The sequence below is a fragment of the Pseudonaja textilis genome, chromosome 2 (assembly GCF_049901715.1).
Source record: "Pseudonaja textilis isolate UNSWEBS1 chromosome 2, rPseTex1.2, whole genome shotgun sequence".
In the NCBI taxonomy this organism is placed as follows: Eukaryota; Metazoa; Chordata; class Lepidosauria; order Squamata; family Elapidae; genus Pseudonaja; species Pseudonaja textilis.
Window position 1 is genome coordinate 972209 of NC_141991.1, and position 18527 is coordinate 990735.

Here is an 18527-nt window from a genome sequence, read left to right on the forward strand (position 1 = left end):
AATACCTTGTTCCAAGACCCAGATAGGAAAAGAGAAACCTGGATATAAGTATTGCTTTCTTCAGACAGACTCTCAACAGCTGTGCCAGGTGTAGGGACATCATGCAGTTTAACCTTGTGACCCGGGTTCGAGTCCCACATGCACGTCTCCTTCCACCTTTGATCTTCTAGGAGGCAAACATCACCAGACAAGATTTTTGATCCCGGATCTGCTCACTGGAGAGAAATTGAGCCAGTAGCAGCTGTGGGCAGATGGGACTTCCTCCACATCCCTAAAGTGGTGGGGTGCTACCCTGTAAGTGCTAGATTGATGCAAATGTCAGAATTCTTCCTACAACAGAGTGCCGTGGTTTTCATTTGTGGTCTCCCCACACCAGGAGACCAAAGGAGCTTTGTTTTCAATGATGGCTGCCTTGCTGTTAAAACATGTCCAAGCTCTCTATCTATTTTTCCATACTGTGTCAGCACACCAACCAGTACTGTTTCGCATTGAACATCTCTTAGCTTTGAGCATTCATGTCAATGCTTCTCAATTGTCCTGTTTATTTTATCATAGAAAGCAAAATTAGATTTCAGCAGACCAAAAGCGCACATTATAATAAATGTCAAAGAATGTAATGGCGAACAAGATCTGAGTTTCTGCCGTTGCCGCTGTTGCGCTCTCCTCCTCCTCCTCTCCTCCTGGTGCAACATGTGGTCAATCTTGTAACAAACAGACAATGTTTCTTAGGACCCTTGAGCTCCTGACCGAGGCTGCTTTTGAGCCACCCGTATCTTCTCCAGTCTTGAGGAAGAAGCTCAGGACACGTGGGGTGATTCCTTCCCTTCGGCTTAACAAATGATTTGTTAATAGTTCGCCTTGTTCTTCCTTCTGCAGTCTTGAAGGTTTTAAAAAAATGCAGATGATAAGGAATATTTGCAGAAAAAGGATCGACTAGGTGAGAACGCTAAGTTCTATGATGAAAAGCTGGTGCCGATCACCAACTGACTACCTCGCTCTGAATGCTAGAGCCATCAGCAGGTTTGTCCCCTGGTGGCCTTCGAACCCATCATCCCTTCTGGCACAAACAGACGCGCCAACCATTGCGCCACAGAGACTGGGCACAGCCTCCCCTCTCGGCTCCCTGCACCTGAGTTATCTGCTGGCTGGGGGCCGCCAGACAGCAGTCAGATTCTTGGTCAGCAAGACATGGTGTTCTCCGCTTCATCAGCTGGGACAAGAGAAATCCCGATAGAATGAATGGGAATTCCTTATTGGCTGGAAAAGTGCGAATGACGGCTGAATTTGTCTTGTGCAAACACTTCTTGTATACATAAAAGTACATTACATTTGTCAAGAGTCAAGAACATTAACAGTATACATATAATGATAACACAGGGTACAAATCAACAATCAAACTCATAATAGGAAAATAATCAAATATAAATAGTAATGATGTGCTGTAACAAAGTTGGAAGTAGTCCCAATCTTCACAAGTGGGAGTGGGACAATAGAGGAAGCAAAGACATGCGATTAATAGAAAAGACTTAATAGCTGGAAGGTGTTGAGAGAATTATTTGTTCCTGTAGAAAGATGCCTTCGGGAAGTGTTGTTGTCTCTTAGTTGTTCTGGGTGTGCAGTCTATAGGACTGGGCAAGTAGAGGAAGGAGCTGGAATGCTTTTGTCTCGGGATGTGAGGGGTGTGTAAATATTTTCACAGCCCTTTGACCTGCAGTACAGCAGGTCCCCAATCACCACAGGTACAGTAGTAATAGTTTTTTCTGCAGATTCCATTCATTTCAGAAGTCTGTGTCTGTCCTGTGGTCAGAACCAACCAGATAGCCACAGAGAGGTGGAGACAAACTCATCAATCTTCTGTAGAACTGATCAGCAGTGCCTCGGGCTTTGAGCTTTCTGAGCGCTTTTTAACATTTCACAGCTGATCATGTTTTTGATGTTAGGTGTCCACTTTAGGTCATGTGATATATAGAACCCAGAAATTTGGAAGGTCTCTACTGCTGATACTTCAAAGGTCTGAAAATACAGGTGGTGGCATGGAGTAGCTTCTTTCAAAGTCTACCACCATTTCTCATGGTTTGAGGAAGAGTTCTGATTGTTCCAGCTGGCACCACCAGGTGTGCTGGTGGCAACTCCTGTCTGTATGCGACCGCCAAGAAACTGAATGTGACAACCACTTCATCGTTGTGTCATCAGCAACTTCGTATTTAACAGATGGATCGCTTGAGATGTGTCACGGTATATAGGAGAAGAAAAGTGGAGATAGCATTGGGCCTTGGGGGTCTCGTACATTGGTACAGAAAATAGGTAGACTCTGCTTCAGCTTCACCTGCTGCTTCCTGTCTGTTAGGAAGCTTATGATCCACTCTACTATGTTCAGGCACCTGCCAGTTGGTTTAATTTACCCAGAAGAGTTACCTGAATGATGGTATTGAATGCTGAACCGTTCTGCAAAAAGAGGACCCTATGAGGGAGCTTAACAGGCCAAAGCTAGTGGTGTAGGGCATCATCCAGGGTTTCAACCCTGCAATCTAGTGTTCTAGTCCTGACTGGCGCATGCTTTCCCTCTGTTGTTTTCCAGGATGCCACAGGCAGCATCACAAGATAAAGTTTCATCCCATTCTGTTTTCAATGTAGAGAAAGCTGATGGTGCAATGAGGTACCTCTTGAGACAGACTCTCAACCGCTGTGCCAGTGGTGTAGGGTACTGCTTGTGGTTCCCAATCTTGCGACCCGGGTTCAAGTCTCCTGGCTGGCGACGCCTCCTTTTGCTTCAGGAAGTAGAAGCATCCACTGATGACGTTTATCCCAGATTCTGTTTTAAAGGAGAAGAAGAAAAATGTTTTGATGGCTGGCGTGACATCGCTTTGGTTTTCTCCGCAGGGAAAACGTAGGAACAACTGTGATTTCTTCAGCCCTCCAGGGCTCTCCTCTGTTTTTGGTTTTGGGAGGAGAAACCACAGCTGAGGCCCCAGAATGACTATCAGTGGAAGATGTGACATCTGGAGAGGGATTTGAATCCATGCATAAGCAGAGTATAGGCCTTAGTTGTCAATCAGCTCCCCGATCAGCCATCTTGTTGGCAGGAAAGGTACTCTGCAGGTGTTCCTGGGTGAGTCAAACCACTGACTTTCTGGTCAACCGTGCCAGGACTTCTTGACCCTTTGTGCTCCAGAGATGCGGGATATGACTTCACCTCAGCCTCCTTGGAAGGGCTGGCACCAATCTCTCCCTAGTGGCCCACAGGCGGCTTTGCATCCTCCAAGTTCCTGCAATTCCTTGGTATCATCAACTGCCTTTTTTTAAAAACAAAATTTTAAAGACAAAAACATAAGAACATAAAACCTCTTTCTGAAAGTTATTTGTAATTTTAACAAAGCAACTAAAACATTAGTGCATAGGTAGTTTCTTTATTTAAAGAAGGTAAAGATGTAACTATTAGCCGGAAATGAATGACAAAAGAATAACAATATTATGATTTGAATTGGAGATGAGATAAACAAAATAAAACTAAGAAAGTTTAAAAGAGATGAAGCTATATAGAAATTGAAAATGGTAATAAGATATGGGAATGGTATATAAAATGAATATGAATTTGAATTTGTGTCTGTATGAAGAGTTGTAACCTGGGACTAAGCAACTTTCAGAAAAGTTGTTTAGTTTTGCTTCTATGTTTTGTGTTTCTGTGTGTTTATGCTTGATTGAGTTAATAAAACCTTGGAGGAATGTTAGAAGAGGGATAATCGCATAACAAAAGATAGGGAAAGAGAATAAAACAAGTCAGAGAAAATAGGTTACAATGAATAAAACATATAAAATAGATAAAATATAGAAAAAGAAAATATAAATTTAACAAAGTAAAGGGATAAATAATGAGAAATTTTGAAAAGATATGTATAAAGAGTAAGGAAATGTGTCAATGCTGCATAAAATAACGCTTTATTTGCTTTGTTTAAAATTTGCAAAAATAACTTTCATCAACTGCCTTTTTTTTGAAGGTCCAAGGCAGGCTGGTTGATGGGAGACTCTATCAAGCTCAGGAAGACCAGATGGGATAAGACGGGGAAAGAAAAAAAAAAGGGGAAAAAAAAGAGAAAGTCAGGACGCTGGACAATTTTCTGACCAGTTCAGCTTACTTTGTTGTGAAAATGGAACCTTCCTGAAAATACCAGCTACATAATGATGGATAAGGCTTCTGAAGCAACGCTTTCCTGGCCGGGAATCGAACCCGGGCTGTGTGGCAGGAGCCTCGCCAAACCCACCACTAGACCACCAGGGAAGGACGTCCCTCCGCCTCTCCTTGGAAAGAGGTATCAACTCCAACAGCAGGAAAAGCCTAAATAGGAACAGGATCGCCTCCCTGGAGGCTTTCACTGCTGGTGGCCTGCAGAGAGGCCCCGGTCCTGCCCAAACCAGGTGTTCAGTAGGAGGAGGGTCAGATGGGGGCCAGGTGTGAGCCTCAAAACTTTCTCAGAGTTTCCAGCCTTGGTGTCAAACAGGTACTGCTTTCTAGCTGTAATTTGGCAGCTGTCTTTGCACCCCCTGCCCTGAGGCCTGGAGAATGAGATGCCACACGCTTCCTCCAACGTCCCAAAGCAGAAAAGCCAATGCCTCAAGACTCATCCAATGAGAACGGGCTGACAAGGGCGACGGCCCTCTCTCCACAGAATCACCCCAAAACGTAAGCATCCTCAGGCAGGGGAGAATTCAGGAGACCTGTTTTTCTAGGCTGAATCAACAGATGGGCCTGAATCAATGATCCAGTGAAGATGAAGGCTTGCATGAGTTAGGCCTAACGTTGTTGTGATGGGTGGGCAGACTCCTACAAAGATATTTGGGAAGGAACGCGGTCAGTCCTGGAGTTTTGGACGCAGTGCTCTGGCTGAGGCAGAGATAGCCAGGACCACCCTGGCAGTTACTCGCCAGTTTCTGAGTTGGAGATCAGTGAGGCAGAAGAACAGCTGGAGCCTGTTCCTAATGTGCATTAATAATAAAGCAGAGCTGCCAGGAGAAGGGGAAACTCATAAAAGAACATAACACTCAGGAGCAAAGGCAGAGTGTAGACAGCAATGCCCCCTCCCATAAGGAAACAAAGAGGAGCCAAAGGGAGTGGTGTTTGCAGGAGTTCAACAATTAGGGTGAAGCATCTATTTAGACTCTGCCAAGTATTTTCTGGTACAGCGTCGCTGGAAGATATCATCCTGGCAACTCAAGCCTGTTAAGTTCTGTAATTGTAACCTGGAAAGATCTTGCCTGCAGAACTTTTCTGAGTGTGAGCCTGAGGAGGACCCACATAGCATAATAAAAAGGGGGTGTGTGCCATTTTGTGAAGCTTCCAGTCAGAACAAGCTATGCTTGTTTCCCAGCTAGCCACAGCCGAAAGAGATTTTGTTGGAACTTGGCTGGGAGTATATTCATAATTGGAATAGACATGGTTGTTGAAAAAATTCTCCGTTAGGAGAATGAGCTGCGATACAGGAGACGATGAGAGGAGTGTCGATAATACACAGAGAGCACACAAGATACACTGTACAGTAAAATGTGTACTTTTACTTCCAGAACGCACAAAGTTCAAACACAGTCCAGTCATTCACGGTAAAAACTCAATAATGTTTTCAGTCCGGGATAATCCAATAACAAAGCCTGCATTTCAAAATAGCTCAGATTCCTTGACTAACATCAAATCCAGGAATAACAGTCAATTAGAGGACCAGTAACTCTCAACAGAAGGAAAACAGAGAGACTCACCGAGACACACTCTCTTCTGACTTTTTATATTAAGACTAACAAACCAGGTTTCTGGCTCCATTCTTAAGGCCGTTTGAGAAAACCACACCCAATTACTGTTCTTGCATTTTCTTAAAGATACAGTATTAAAATGTTCATCCTGGTTTATATATTTTCCAACCCAAATAATTGTTCGGTAACTTCATTTCCTAACGATGGTATAACAAGGTCAGCCAATGAATAGGCATAACAACTAAATCAGCCAATGATGACAGTTTGGAAACTTGTTCAGAAGTAGCCGAGGGCTGGAAACTGAAACTAGAAGGGGCCTAGGGCATGGCGTTATATTGCTCTGCAACTCGCAGTTATGTTGAGCTCTGAAAATGAAAATGCTTTCTCTCTCTTTCTTGCTTGCTGAACTAAAGTGAAAAAGATGTTCTCTTTCTGAGCTACTGAAGTTACTTGCAATATGTTACTGTCTGAGTTTGGTCCATGTTGGAGAAATCTACAACTAGTTTGTATAATTTACTTATTATGCTTATAAAGATGTTCAATGAAGCAAACAGCCACCTGTGTTTATTTTTCTGGTGCTGAATTAACATTGCAAAACTGTAGGACAGAATTCATTGGCTTAAAAGAGTGGATTCCCTGCCCTGTTGACATTTCGCATGTGAGGAAGGAAGAATTCAGGCTGCTGCATTCCGGAACTCAGTGGGTGCTAGTGGCCCACGTGCTGGCTTTTTCCATGACCAGACAACCTGTAGGGCAGGTCAGAGGCATTTGTTTCAAAGGAACATGGTTCAGAGTATTGCAGCGCAAATTCAGCATCAGAAACGTAAACATGTGATGGCTGAGGTTTACTCACTTCTTTATAAACACATAGCAATTTACAATACCAGTTGTAGATTTCTCCAACATGGACCAAACTCAAACAGAAGCAGATGGCAAGTTATGAGGTTCAGAGCAGAGCCTAGTTTTCGGATAAACCACGCCCAGATTCTCTTTGCTTCAGCCTCAACTCCAGCTCTCATTGGTTGACCTTGTTACTAAACTCTGCTCTGGCTCATGAACATACCTGATAGGGGGACTCTTCCAGAGCTCATCTCCTGTGATACTTGCAAGATGCGGGCTTTTGTGTGGCTGGGAAGAGGAAGGGGAGAATCCAGCACCCTAGCACCCTCATCTCTCCACTTCATGGCGGAGGACTGCAGTCCCTAGAGAGGCAAGAGAACGGAAGAGAATAGTAATCTGGATCTGATGGTCTGGATCTGAGCAACAAGGAAGAAGGGAGGCGAAAATGTGGGGAGTCCTTTCTGCTCCTCTCAAATTTCTGCGTCAGAAAAAGACTCAGATGTCAGCAACCCAGGGCTGGCTCCCAACTGGTTCTTTCCTGTATCCTCTTGTCCACATTGAAAGGAAAGCATTCTTCAACCAGGTCTGTATGGTTGTGCCAGTGGGGAAGTGGAATCGAGCAAGAGTGCCAATCTTGTATCCCAGGTTCAAATCAAGCCGAAAGATCAAGGTTTTAATTTTTCTTTTTATTTATTTTTTTGCAAAGATACATGACTGAATCAATCGTTTTACACAGAAGGGACTCTTTAGAAAAAGAAAGGCTTCTTGAATCAAAGTAAAGCAAACAGACACACAAATACTACATAATCCTCCTCATTGTCCCTGCAAATTAACCACTCATTGCCTGTATGATTTTAGTACTCCTAGCTACGATCAAAGCTGTGTTGTAAAACCTTGGCTCAGAGGTGGTATTCAGCAGGTTCTGCTACTTCTGAAGAACTTGTAGTGGAAATTTCGAGTAGTTCGAGAACCAGCAAATACTACCTCTGACTGAGATTTTATATATCCTTCCTCCATTTCAGCCTCAGTTGCCTATAGAAACCGGTAGTGTGGGTTTGAATCCCACCACTGCTTTGGCTCAGTGGTGGGACTCGTACTCTTCTTACTACCGGTTATGTGGGCATAGCTTGGTGTATGGTGGTGGCTTGGTGGGCATGGCAGGGGAAGGATACTGTAAAATCCCAATTTCCTCTCCACCCCACTAACCTGCTTTCCAGCTCCGATTTCCTGTGCAGGGCAACCAAAGGAGACCCAGCCGATCAGCTGGGACTCAGGAGGCAGAGAATAGATGGGGGTGGGGCCAGTCAGAGGTGGTATTTGCCGGTTCTCCAAACTACTCAACATTTCCGCTACCGGTTCTCCAGAACCTGTCAGAACTGGCTGAATACCACCTCTGCCACAGTGTTCTGTGGCCACTTAATCACCATTTCTCCTCTTCCCAACCAGCTTGTGACAAGCAGTCAATGGAGAATCTGACAATAAAATTGTAAGTTGTGGGCATGTGATATTCTATTTAGCATCCATGCCACTTTGGTTAATATTGAAGGGGAAATGATATCTAACATGATCATATGATTTTTCACTTAGTGTTTAGTACTTAGCAACATTTTCCAGTCCCCATTGTGGTTGCTAAGTGAGTACTTACTTGTATATCTATCTCCACAGAAAATAATTTAACTTACTTGTTCACTTCCAACTGCCATCTAAATAAGAGTGGGGCAGAATGACCAGGCCCTAAACTGAATCACTAATCAAATTAAGAGTTTTTTAAATACCCCTTTGAAAGACCAGAATTTCCCAGAGACAAGGGAGCTCATTCCAGGCTCGGAGGACCTTGTACGTAAAGGCCCCAAACCTACAGGCCAAAACCCTGAGCAAGGGAGGCTCTGAGGATTGTGGGGAGACGGAAAGACCGAGGGACATCAAAAGGGAATGGGGAGGCTCAAAGAACCTGAAGCTTCAATGGAGCTCAGGCTCTAATTTATTCATTTTTATTCCAGTTACATTAAGGAGCTACCAAGCATCATCTAAGAATCTTTAACAGCAGCAAATGGTCTTAATTGTAAGAAAAAGAATCTTTTTCAAATCATAAAGAGGGATACTACAAACACAGAAAAGGGGTCCTTCTATGTTGTTATTTGCTACTACTTATTTTTTCCTTTCTGTAGCCGCGAGGAGGCCCAACTATGGAGGAAGAGAAGGGTGTCGTGGTATGCAAAGAAAAAGAAGGAACTGAGAATGGGGGAAGAGACCCTTTCATTGTCCAAGTCAGGACCATCAGGGGCTTTTTGACCAAGGATGGCCCATCCCACATTAAGATGGAGTCAGAGGACGAAATACACCAAAGCTGGGATTCTCAAAGGCAGGAACTCTTGAAAAGAACAGCTGGGTTTCCCGCAGCACCATCTCTTTTGGAAGAAGATACCAAAGATTTCCTGGCCTCCTTGGGAAGAGTCAAGGAGGATCTGCAGGAGGGGAGCTCTGGGAAGACCGGAGGGAAGGCTGTACCCCAAAGAGATCCGAACATCAATAGAAAAGTTCGGGTGGGCAGGAAAAAGCTGGATTTCTGCATGAAAGTCAAGGGTGAAGAGACTTTGGTGGAAGTTGATCTGGAGAGTCAGAGGCTCCTGCACCTTAGGCAGTTCATCCCACAGGATGCTGAAGAGGTATTCAGTCCCCAAAAGCTTTAAAAAAGGAGAAAATTGGGCGGGGCGGGGGGATGGTAAGGATTTTTTATAAAGATACTTTTTCATTATTATCATAACTGTGAATGGTTGCTAAATGGGGACTAGAGTCACCGTTTCACGGACCTTATTGCCAGCCCCAATGATGGTCTATGTGTACTCTTTCATTTCAAGTAATATTACAATACTACTCTGCCTAGTTTTGTACTTATATAAAAACAACTAATCCTCGGATTATGAAGGTGTTTAGAACTGGAATTTCTCTTTTTTCCCCTTTGTTCAGTGCCATAGCAACTTTGAATAACTGCTGTCATGTGAGGACTGCAATACTTTGTAAACCAAATTTTCATACATTGCGTTTCTATTCAATCCATTTTTCCCCTATTTACGCTACTTGCAAATACTGGAGCCAACCCCACATGGTATTAAACCAGGGGTCCTCAATCTTGGCAACTTTTAAGACTTGTGGACTTCAACTTCTTGGAGTCGAAGTGCACAGGTCTTAAAGTTGCCAAGTTTGGAGACCTCTGTATTAAACCAAGGCTTTAAAATATTTACTATGTTATAAATTCTAAGAATGATATCCAAAGATTTAAAAAGTAATAAATGATTACAATGGGAAATATATATTAGAATTAACGTCTTTGCAATAGAATGTACAAAATGTTAAAAACACCTACTTCAGAGAGGATAACAAAAATTGAGTCTGGAAGGCTGAAGTGAAGTTGCAAGCACAGTCACAGTCACACCTAAAATGCTATGATATTCATCTACTGATCATTTCACTTAATGGTCTGATCCTTGGAACAGAACAAGGATTGGTTGCAATCAGCCAACCCAAAAAGGCTTGTAGGAGGCAGTTGCACAGGATTTGCTCCGAGTGATTACTAGAGCCAGGAGACATTTGATATTTTTAATAGAATGTTTATTAAAACTTTTAGTTTAGAAGAAAAAATCGGATAGAAAGTGAGGAAGAAAAGGGAGAAAGAAATAGAAGAAAAAGTGTGATAAATAGGAGGGGAAATTTAAGAAAAATGGAAAGAAAAATGATACAAAGAAAGTGGCTTCGGATATTTTTCACAGCAGTCCACAGTTGTCACCAGCGCACAATTGTAATTCAGATCCTGACTTACTTTGCTCCATACAAATGGATAAACATACGTTTCAGATAGCTAAAGTGGAAAAACATTGACAATTGTCCCAAAGGCGCTTTTTCAAGAGGCAACTGGACTTTTGTTAGTCTTTGAAAATGTTTTGCTTCTCATCCAAGAAGCTTCAGCTGAAGAAGCTTCTTGGATGAGAAGCGGAACGTCTTCAAAGGATAACAAAAAGGTCCAGTAGTCTCTTGAAAAAGCACCTTTCGACAACCATGACCTGGATGTCTGAGAATTTCCATAATAGACATTGACAACGATGTTTTGAGACCTTTCAGTTCAGATTGTTTTAGAATTGTATAAAGCCCATTTTTCTAACCAACATTTCAGGTGGAGTAGAGAAGAACCTTTTGGTTCCATCTCCCTCAACTGGTTTGAGCATTACTCATCTTGGAAGGCATGGAAAGCAGGCCTGGTGGGCACCTTCTTCGGGACTTCTTTGAGTTGAATCAAAGTTGCTTTTCCTTTTTCAGATGCCTCAAAACCTAGAAGGTACGAAGCTCAAACCTCCCAAATTCGAGGAAGAGGCCTTCGAGATTGTGAAGGTAAAGGTTCCTTGGAGATAAATCAAGAGAATGATGGGGAGGCCAACTGACCAGGTAAGGATTCAGAATGTCAGTCCTTGCAAACGTTCATGGGGTGCTTTGAACCAAAAGAGTTCTTACTATTTAAAACCCAGGACAAGTTGGCTGCTCGGTCCTTCACATCTGAGGATCCATCAAGCCAAATGCCATTTTCTGGAGAGGAAAAAGGTCCCAGTTTCCATCATAGAATTGTTGATTCCTAGAAACTTTGTTTGAAAGGATCAAATTGCAGAAGATGCGGAAAAAAGAACACTGACTGCTAGAAAATCTAGTGACCTGCTGCCAGTTGAGCATATAATATTGAACTAGCTGCCCCCCACCCCCTATGTTTCCAACTTCTGTCAGGTGGACCCATAACTTGATGGATTGATTATGTGCCATCAACTCAATATTAACTATTAGCGGCCAGATAGATTTTCTCTACGACAAGATCTGTAACCTTTTGGCACAGGTAATGTAGTCTTACATTAGAAAGAGGCCAGGAAATCTAAACCCTTGCTTTGGGTGGGAATCCAAATTGAGCTACCCCCAGAGAGCTACCTAATTTCCGCTTGGCCATAATGAAGGGAAGCCGCCCACCCTTTGGGCCCATTGATTTATCTGTCCTATTGCACAGATTGATCAGGAATGAAGGATTCTGGGAACTGAAATGTGGCCATCTAGGGAAATTGAACGTAGTTCTAAAGTGATGTGATGGATCAAATGGGATTTAAAAGGTTAGTGAGTGAGCCCATTAGTTGTGTTTAATTAAAATAAATGTTTTAAGGAAATCAGTATCTTACTGATATGTGAACTATTCTCTGTTACTTTAAAAGAGAGGTAATATTAATATTCTTGATCATGAGATCCTCCCAAGCTGGGGCCATTCAGAAAACCATTAAATGAGAATGCTTGAATGTGGGTGTCAGGTGAGGCTCCATTCAAAATCCAAGAAAGAAAACCTTAGACTCCATTGTTTTAGAGAAAAGGACTTTTACTGAAAATTGATATAGTAGCATCAGATCTGAGGCAAATAGGCGCGAAAATCACCCATAGAAAGTTAGGCCAATGTTCCCACCCCCAATAATTCAAAATGGCCGTCCAGTCTGAGGTGTGCATAACGTCATGTGGGGCATCTTCAGGTGGTGTTTCAGACATCTGGCTCGCCATGGTGCTTGACCTTGACCATGGATAGATAGATAAGAAGCTGCAGCTGCATAGTAAGCAAGTAAGCATAGTTAAGAAAATTTCCCCAAGTTTTATAGTTCACCCTCTCAAGCCTCCAGCACTCTTCCCTCCCTCCCCACATAGTCCAATTACTCTCCCCCCCACTTTCTATGGCAGCCAGAAAGACAACCAGAAGAAGGATTCTTGAAGGCTGACAGAGGATTTCTAGGGTCAAACAGAAGGGGAAGATGAGGTAGTCTTTTAAAGACAAGGTCAATTGGAAGAGGAAAGAGGAGACCAAGCAACACTAGAATTTGTTGCAGAAGTTGTTACGATGGGAATTAATTGTTGGAAGGTAGCATGACATAAGTGCTTTTCTGTTTGTCTCAGAATATGCCATTTGACAGATGCACAAGAAGACCTTCCAAGGGGGAAGATCTGAAAAAGCGGATGAATTCCACTGAAAGGAGTCAATAAAATATTTTTCCTCATGTTCTGGAATCAAAGGTAAAGCCATAAATCCAACAGGGGCTCACAGGCACTCAGGAAATAAAAACAATGAATCTTTCCTGCCTGAAGAAGGCGATCAGAACTAAAACAAAGTGAATTTCAGTGTGTGTGCGGGGGAAAAAGTCAGAATTAAGAGGAGATAGAGATGGTGTGCAACCATCAGTATTCTGAATATTCAATGAGGGAACATTCCCTCAAGAAAAAATATATATATAACTGCTCAGAAACATGGGATGTTTTGTTTGGAAAAACAAACCTCTTGAATAACAAGTGGATGCATATAGCAGAGAAGCCATATAAAAGCAGCAAAGGTTTCAATGCAAAATGTGTGAGTTAACATTGTTATTGAATGAATCTGGCCTCCCCATTGGCTTTGCTTGTCAGGAAGTCACAAAAGCTGATGATCACCTCAACCTGGGACACTGTAACCATCATAAATACGAATCCGTTGCCAAGCACCTGAATTTTGATCATATGACCAAGGGGAAGCTGCAACAGTCATAAGTGTGAAAAATGGTCATAAATCATTTTTTTTCAGTGCCGTTATAACTTTGAATGGTCACTAAATGAACTGTTGTAAATTGAGGGCTAGTTGAGACGGGCACAAGTGAATAGATCAGTAGATCGATGTCTGTAAGGGATGTTGCTCTGCGATAGGAGCCACAACCTTCCTGAATACATTTATGGTTCATTCCTGAATATATTTGTCCTCTGTAGAGGATTTGGGAGAAGCACTGCAGCCTTACGGCAAACTTATTCAGTAGGAAATATGGATCGCAAAAAGGGATTTTTTCTTTCCATAGGCAGTTAAGCTCGGATGATGTAGTGGTTAGCATGCTGTATTGCAGGCTAACTCTGCCCACAGTCTGGAGTTCGATCCTGACTGGCTCAAGGTTGACTCAGACTTCCATCCCTTCTGAGGTTGGTAAAATGTGGATCCAGTTTCCCTATATAAGGGAGAAATATGCTGACATTGTAAACTGATCAGAGTGTGCTGAAAAACGCTATGGGGCAGTATATATAAGTCAAAAGTGCTATTGCTATAGGCCAGAGGTCGCCAAACTTGGCAACTTTAAGACTTGTGGACTTCAATTCCCAGAATTCTCCAGCCACCATCTCTGGCTGAGGAATTCTGAGAGTTGAAGTCCACAAGTCTTAAAGTTGCCAAGTTTGGGGACCCTGCTATAGGCCCACACCCATTCCTTTTCTTTGCCATTTTATCAAGGACTGCTCCTACACGTTATCTATCTCTCCTGTGATTAGATGAGACTGCCCAGGTGTGACTTTTTTTAACTACACCCTGTTTTCCATGAAAATAGTTAGCAGTCCTAATATGCTTCAAAGTTTCTAAAATGGAACTAAGGGTTTGTTCTAAGAGCAAAACTTGTTAAACTTGTAAAAATGTTGGAAACTTGTAAAACCACGATGTAGTGCTGGAAATATTGTATATTTTACTATTTTGCTGCACTGAGTTTGTAGGAAAAAGAATGTACATTGTAGAAATAAAATTATCGTTACCACTGCTGTTCAAGAAATGCACACTCTCATTCTCTTCCCCCTCTCAGTCCCGTTCACTTTTCTCCCTTGAAAAATCCTCCAGATTCCCTTTTTTAAGCCTCAGTCGGCAAATTCTCCTCAGATGAAAAACTCAAGCTGATTTGGGCTGGATTGAGAAGCTAACCATAGTGACTTGGCTTAGAATTGGGATGGGAGACTGTTGAGGTAATTCCCCGTTAGGAGAATGAGCGCACACGGGGAGACGTAGTGAGAGTAGTGAAGAATAACACACAACCAGCACACAGATACACTGTATAGTAAAATGTAGGTTTTTACTTCCAGTAAATGGTTAAGCAAAGTTCAACAAAACAGTCCAAGTTATTCACAGTTATAGCGGTCATTTTTGTAGTCCAGGGATAATCCAAATATCAAAGTCCAGTATTAAAAACAGTTCATCAAACCCAAGAATAACTATTATCAGCAACAGGGAAAAATGTAGGAAGGGCAACACTCTCAGCAACAAGAGAACAGAACAGGACAACCCAGGTTTCTGGCTCCATCTTATGGCCGCTTGAGGAACCACATCCAATTACAATTTTAGCATTCCCTTAAAGAGACAGTATTAAAATGTCTATCCTGGTTTATATATTTTCCAACCCAACTGTTAGGTGACTTACATTCCTAACAGAGACCACTAGGAATCCCTTTAGAAGAATCATCCCGGGAAAACCAGTAGCAATTTGTCTTCCTTTGTATTGTCAAGGAAGCAAGGTAGACTTACCTTGTAGCAGACAAACAAAAATTGGCAGGTTCTTGTAAAAGTTGATCCATGGATAAATAGGCTGATCCCTATGGACCTTCTGTAGGGGAAAGAAGGGCAGAATCTGGGGGCGGAGTTAAAAGAGGGATCAGACTAGAATCACTACATCGCCACAAGCAAACTAAGTCCAACCTTCCTTGAATTCTGTTATCTAACTCCTAGCGCAGTGGTGGCTAACCCTATTGAGCTCCTGTGCCGAAAATTGCACTCACGAGCCAGCACCCAGAAGGCAATGCGGGCAGGGGGGTTCCCCATGCCCCCTGCACATGTGTGTGCAGCCCCCGTGCACCGCACACCTGTGCAAGATCCCCCATGTACCATGCATCTCTGTGCATGTGCTCATGTCTCTCATGCACCTCCACCCTCTGTGCATGCACAACAGATACCCAACAATCAGCTGTCGGGCGGGCGGCACCCAGTGAGGCTCTTCCGGTTGACCTCTCACATGCCGGCAGAAGTGGCTCTGCATGCCACTTCTGGCACGCGTGCCATAGGTTCGCCATCACGGTCCTAGCGTGTGCTAACAGTTAGTTGAGAATTTTCCTGTGGAGAGGCACAAGCAATAAATCAGTCTCATAGGATTAATTTGACTTCCCTGTGTCTTTTGCACCTGACACCTTCATCAGCCAGGCATCTCTGGATATCACCTGTTAAGAGATGGATTTTTCTCATCATACCCCTCCAGAAACAAAGACTCCCACACTTAACCTGTGCAAATGCAGCCTGAGTTTTGCTCAGTAAAGCTGTAAGATGAAGTCATGGGATCCTGCGCTTAGCAACCGGCCCCTTTGCTTAAAGATGGAAGGGAAAGTGACATCACGACTGTGATGTGGTTTTACTGCTTAGCGACTGTGATGCTTTTAACAACTTGGTTTCTAGGCTCAAAAATGGGTTTTGTATCTTTTTTAAGAGGCTAGATTTCCCAAGAGACAAAAAGAGCTCATTCTGTGCTCGCAGGTCCCAAACCTGCAGGCCCCAATTGTATTACTACCAACTAGTTCAATTTTAAGTTGGAAGCTATAAAAAAGTTGGAAGCCCTAGGCAGGTAAGAGTCTGCCTCCAGGTGGAGAGAGGGAAACTGAGGGGATATGTGCCAATGTGGAGGAGAGGCCAGTTGGGTTGGGAAGCATACAGGTGTACAAAGTTGGGTGCAAGGAGAGCAGCAATGGTCGGGGAAAATGTACGGCGGTGTGGGGAAGGTGTTGTGTGGATCAGGGAAGGTGCATGAGTGATGCCACCTGGGTTAGGAAGGGTGCGTGGGATTGTGAGTGGGTATAAGGATGCAAGGAAGGCTGGCAATGATCAGGGGGTATGCAGAAATGGGCTTGCGAGACAAGACCGAGTAAGTCCAGAGAAGGGGAACAAAAATGGGAGAAGGTCTGAAGGACAAAACGTTATCAGGAGAGATTGGAGGAATTTGAATATGTATTGCCTGGAGAACAGGAGGGAAAGAGTGGGCATGATTGAAACTTTTAAATTTATTTTAAAAAAAATATTGATTTTTTAAACACAAACATAAACAAACAAAACATAAAAACATCAACCTTTCTTCCATGAATATACAAGGAGTGTGTCGGTTGGTTTACAATTTCTTTGTGCATCCATTTCATCATCATCAATTACTGTTACATAGTATAATAACTCATATTCTCAATCAGAGATTAAATACCCTAGTATCATTATTATTCAATCATTTGACAATAATTTTATTCATTCATATTTAAAAGTGAAACTTTTAAATTTATTAACAGGTGTGAATAAGGATCTAGACGGCAGTATTATTAATATTAAGCAAAGATCCAGAACACGGGCATAACCAAGGTGGTTTGGGGACTGAAGGCTAAATAACGTGAGGAACGGTTGAAGGAATTGGGTAATTATGTTTGGTTTATTGAAAATAAGGTGACATGACAGCAATGTTACAGTATTTGAGGGGTTGCCACAAAGAAGAGTGAGTCAAGTTATTCTCCAAAGCACCTGAAGGCACAACAAGAAGCAATGGATGGATACTAATCTAGGAGAAAACCAAACTAGAACTCAGGAGAATTTTCCTAAACTGGAGAACAAATTAACCAGGGGAACAACTTGCCTTCAGAAGTTGTGGGTGTTCTAACACTGAAGGCTTTTAAGAAGAAACTGGAAAGCCACTGGTATGAAATGATACCGTATGTATGAAATGTACAGGCTTTCCTGCTTGGAGCAGGGGGTCGGGTTAGCAGACTTCCAAGGTCCCTTTCAACTCTGCTATTCTGTGATTTCTGTTATTCTGTTAAACCTCAAACTGACAAGAGGGAAGTTCAAAAGTAATGTTAGAAAGTATTACTTCACAGAAAGGGTAAGGGAAGCTTGGAACCAACTTCCAGCGGAGGTAGTGGATCAACGACAGTAAACTGAATTTAAAGACCTGTCCATCACCAATAAAAATTTAAAAATAAAATAAATAATAATTAAAATTAATTAAGACATTAATTAAAAAGAAAACAAAAATTCAGAGGGCAGACTCGATGGACCACTCATTTTTTTTGCCTGCCGCCAGTTTTCTGTGTTTCTATGTTTAATGGTCAGGATGGTGTGCGAGGATACGTGAGTGATACCCTGTTTCTCCAACAATACGGCCTCCCCCAATAGGAAGTCCCAGCATGTTTTATAGGCATGAAATGAAATTAAGCCCCTCCCCCCAAATTAAGGCCTATATTAAAACATGCGAAACGGGGGGGAATGGTGGTGGTGGGGCCTTGCCGTTAGGAAGTACTTTTGTTGCACAGACGGATATGGTGCTGCCTGCGCTGACCCCGACACGAAGTGCCCCACCAACGCCGAGGTCAACATCCAAGCCGTCGCCACCCGCCCGCCCAAAGATGCAAGGGGAGCGGGAATTAAGTCACCCCCGAAAAGACAGCCTAGCCATTTTGGGAGGACTCAAAAAAAAAAAAAAAGACCCGGCCTTATTATATGAGAAACACGGTAGGTAAGTAAATTTATTTACAGGTAGTCTTCGACTTAACAAGAGTTCGTTTAGTGACCGCTCAAAGTTACAACAGCACTGAAAAAAAGCGACTTATGACCATTTTTCACATTTACAGTGTGGCAGCATTCTAATGTCAACACCATCAAAATTCGGATGCTTCAGCAACTGGTTCATATTTATGACGGTCTCCGTATCCCGGGATCATGTGATCTCCTTTTGTGACCTTCCACCAAGCAAAGACAATGTTGGAAGCCAGGGAACAGATAACAGATAATCAGAGTTGAAAGGGACCTTGGAGGTCCTCTAGTCCAACCCCCTGCCCAAGCAGGAGACCCTACATCCTTTCTGACAGAGGGGAGTCCAAATCTCTTCTCGAAAGTCTCAAGGTTTACTTAACAATCATGTTACTAACCTAACAACTGCAATGACTCACTTAACATCTGTGGCAAGAAAGGTCGTAAAATGGAGCAAAATTCACTTTACAAATAAATGCAGTTTACAACATAAACTTTGGGCTCAGTTACGATTGTAAGTTGAGGATTACCCTGTGTTTTTTTTTATTTCCCGTCTCAGCAGGTGACCGTTCAT

At 42.8% G+C, this 18527-nt stretch overlaps 1 protein-coding gene across 1 annotated transcript; it reads left to right on the forward strand.

The window, feature by feature from the left end:
• The first annotated feature begins 8750 nt into the window (after window positions 1–8750).
• Window positions 8751–14283, forward strand: LOC113450751 (uncharacterized). Its single transcript, XM_087928458.1, has 3 exons — window positions 8751–9242; window positions 10888–11013; window positions 12535–14283. Exons 1-2 carry the CDS (start codon window positions 8763–8765, stop codon window positions 10978–10980), a joined length of 573 nt encoding a protein of 190 aa, XP_087784584.1. The 5' UTR covers window positions 8751–8762; the 3' UTR covers window positions 10981–11013; window positions 12535–14283.
• Window positions 14284–18527: the final 4244 nt, after the last annotated feature.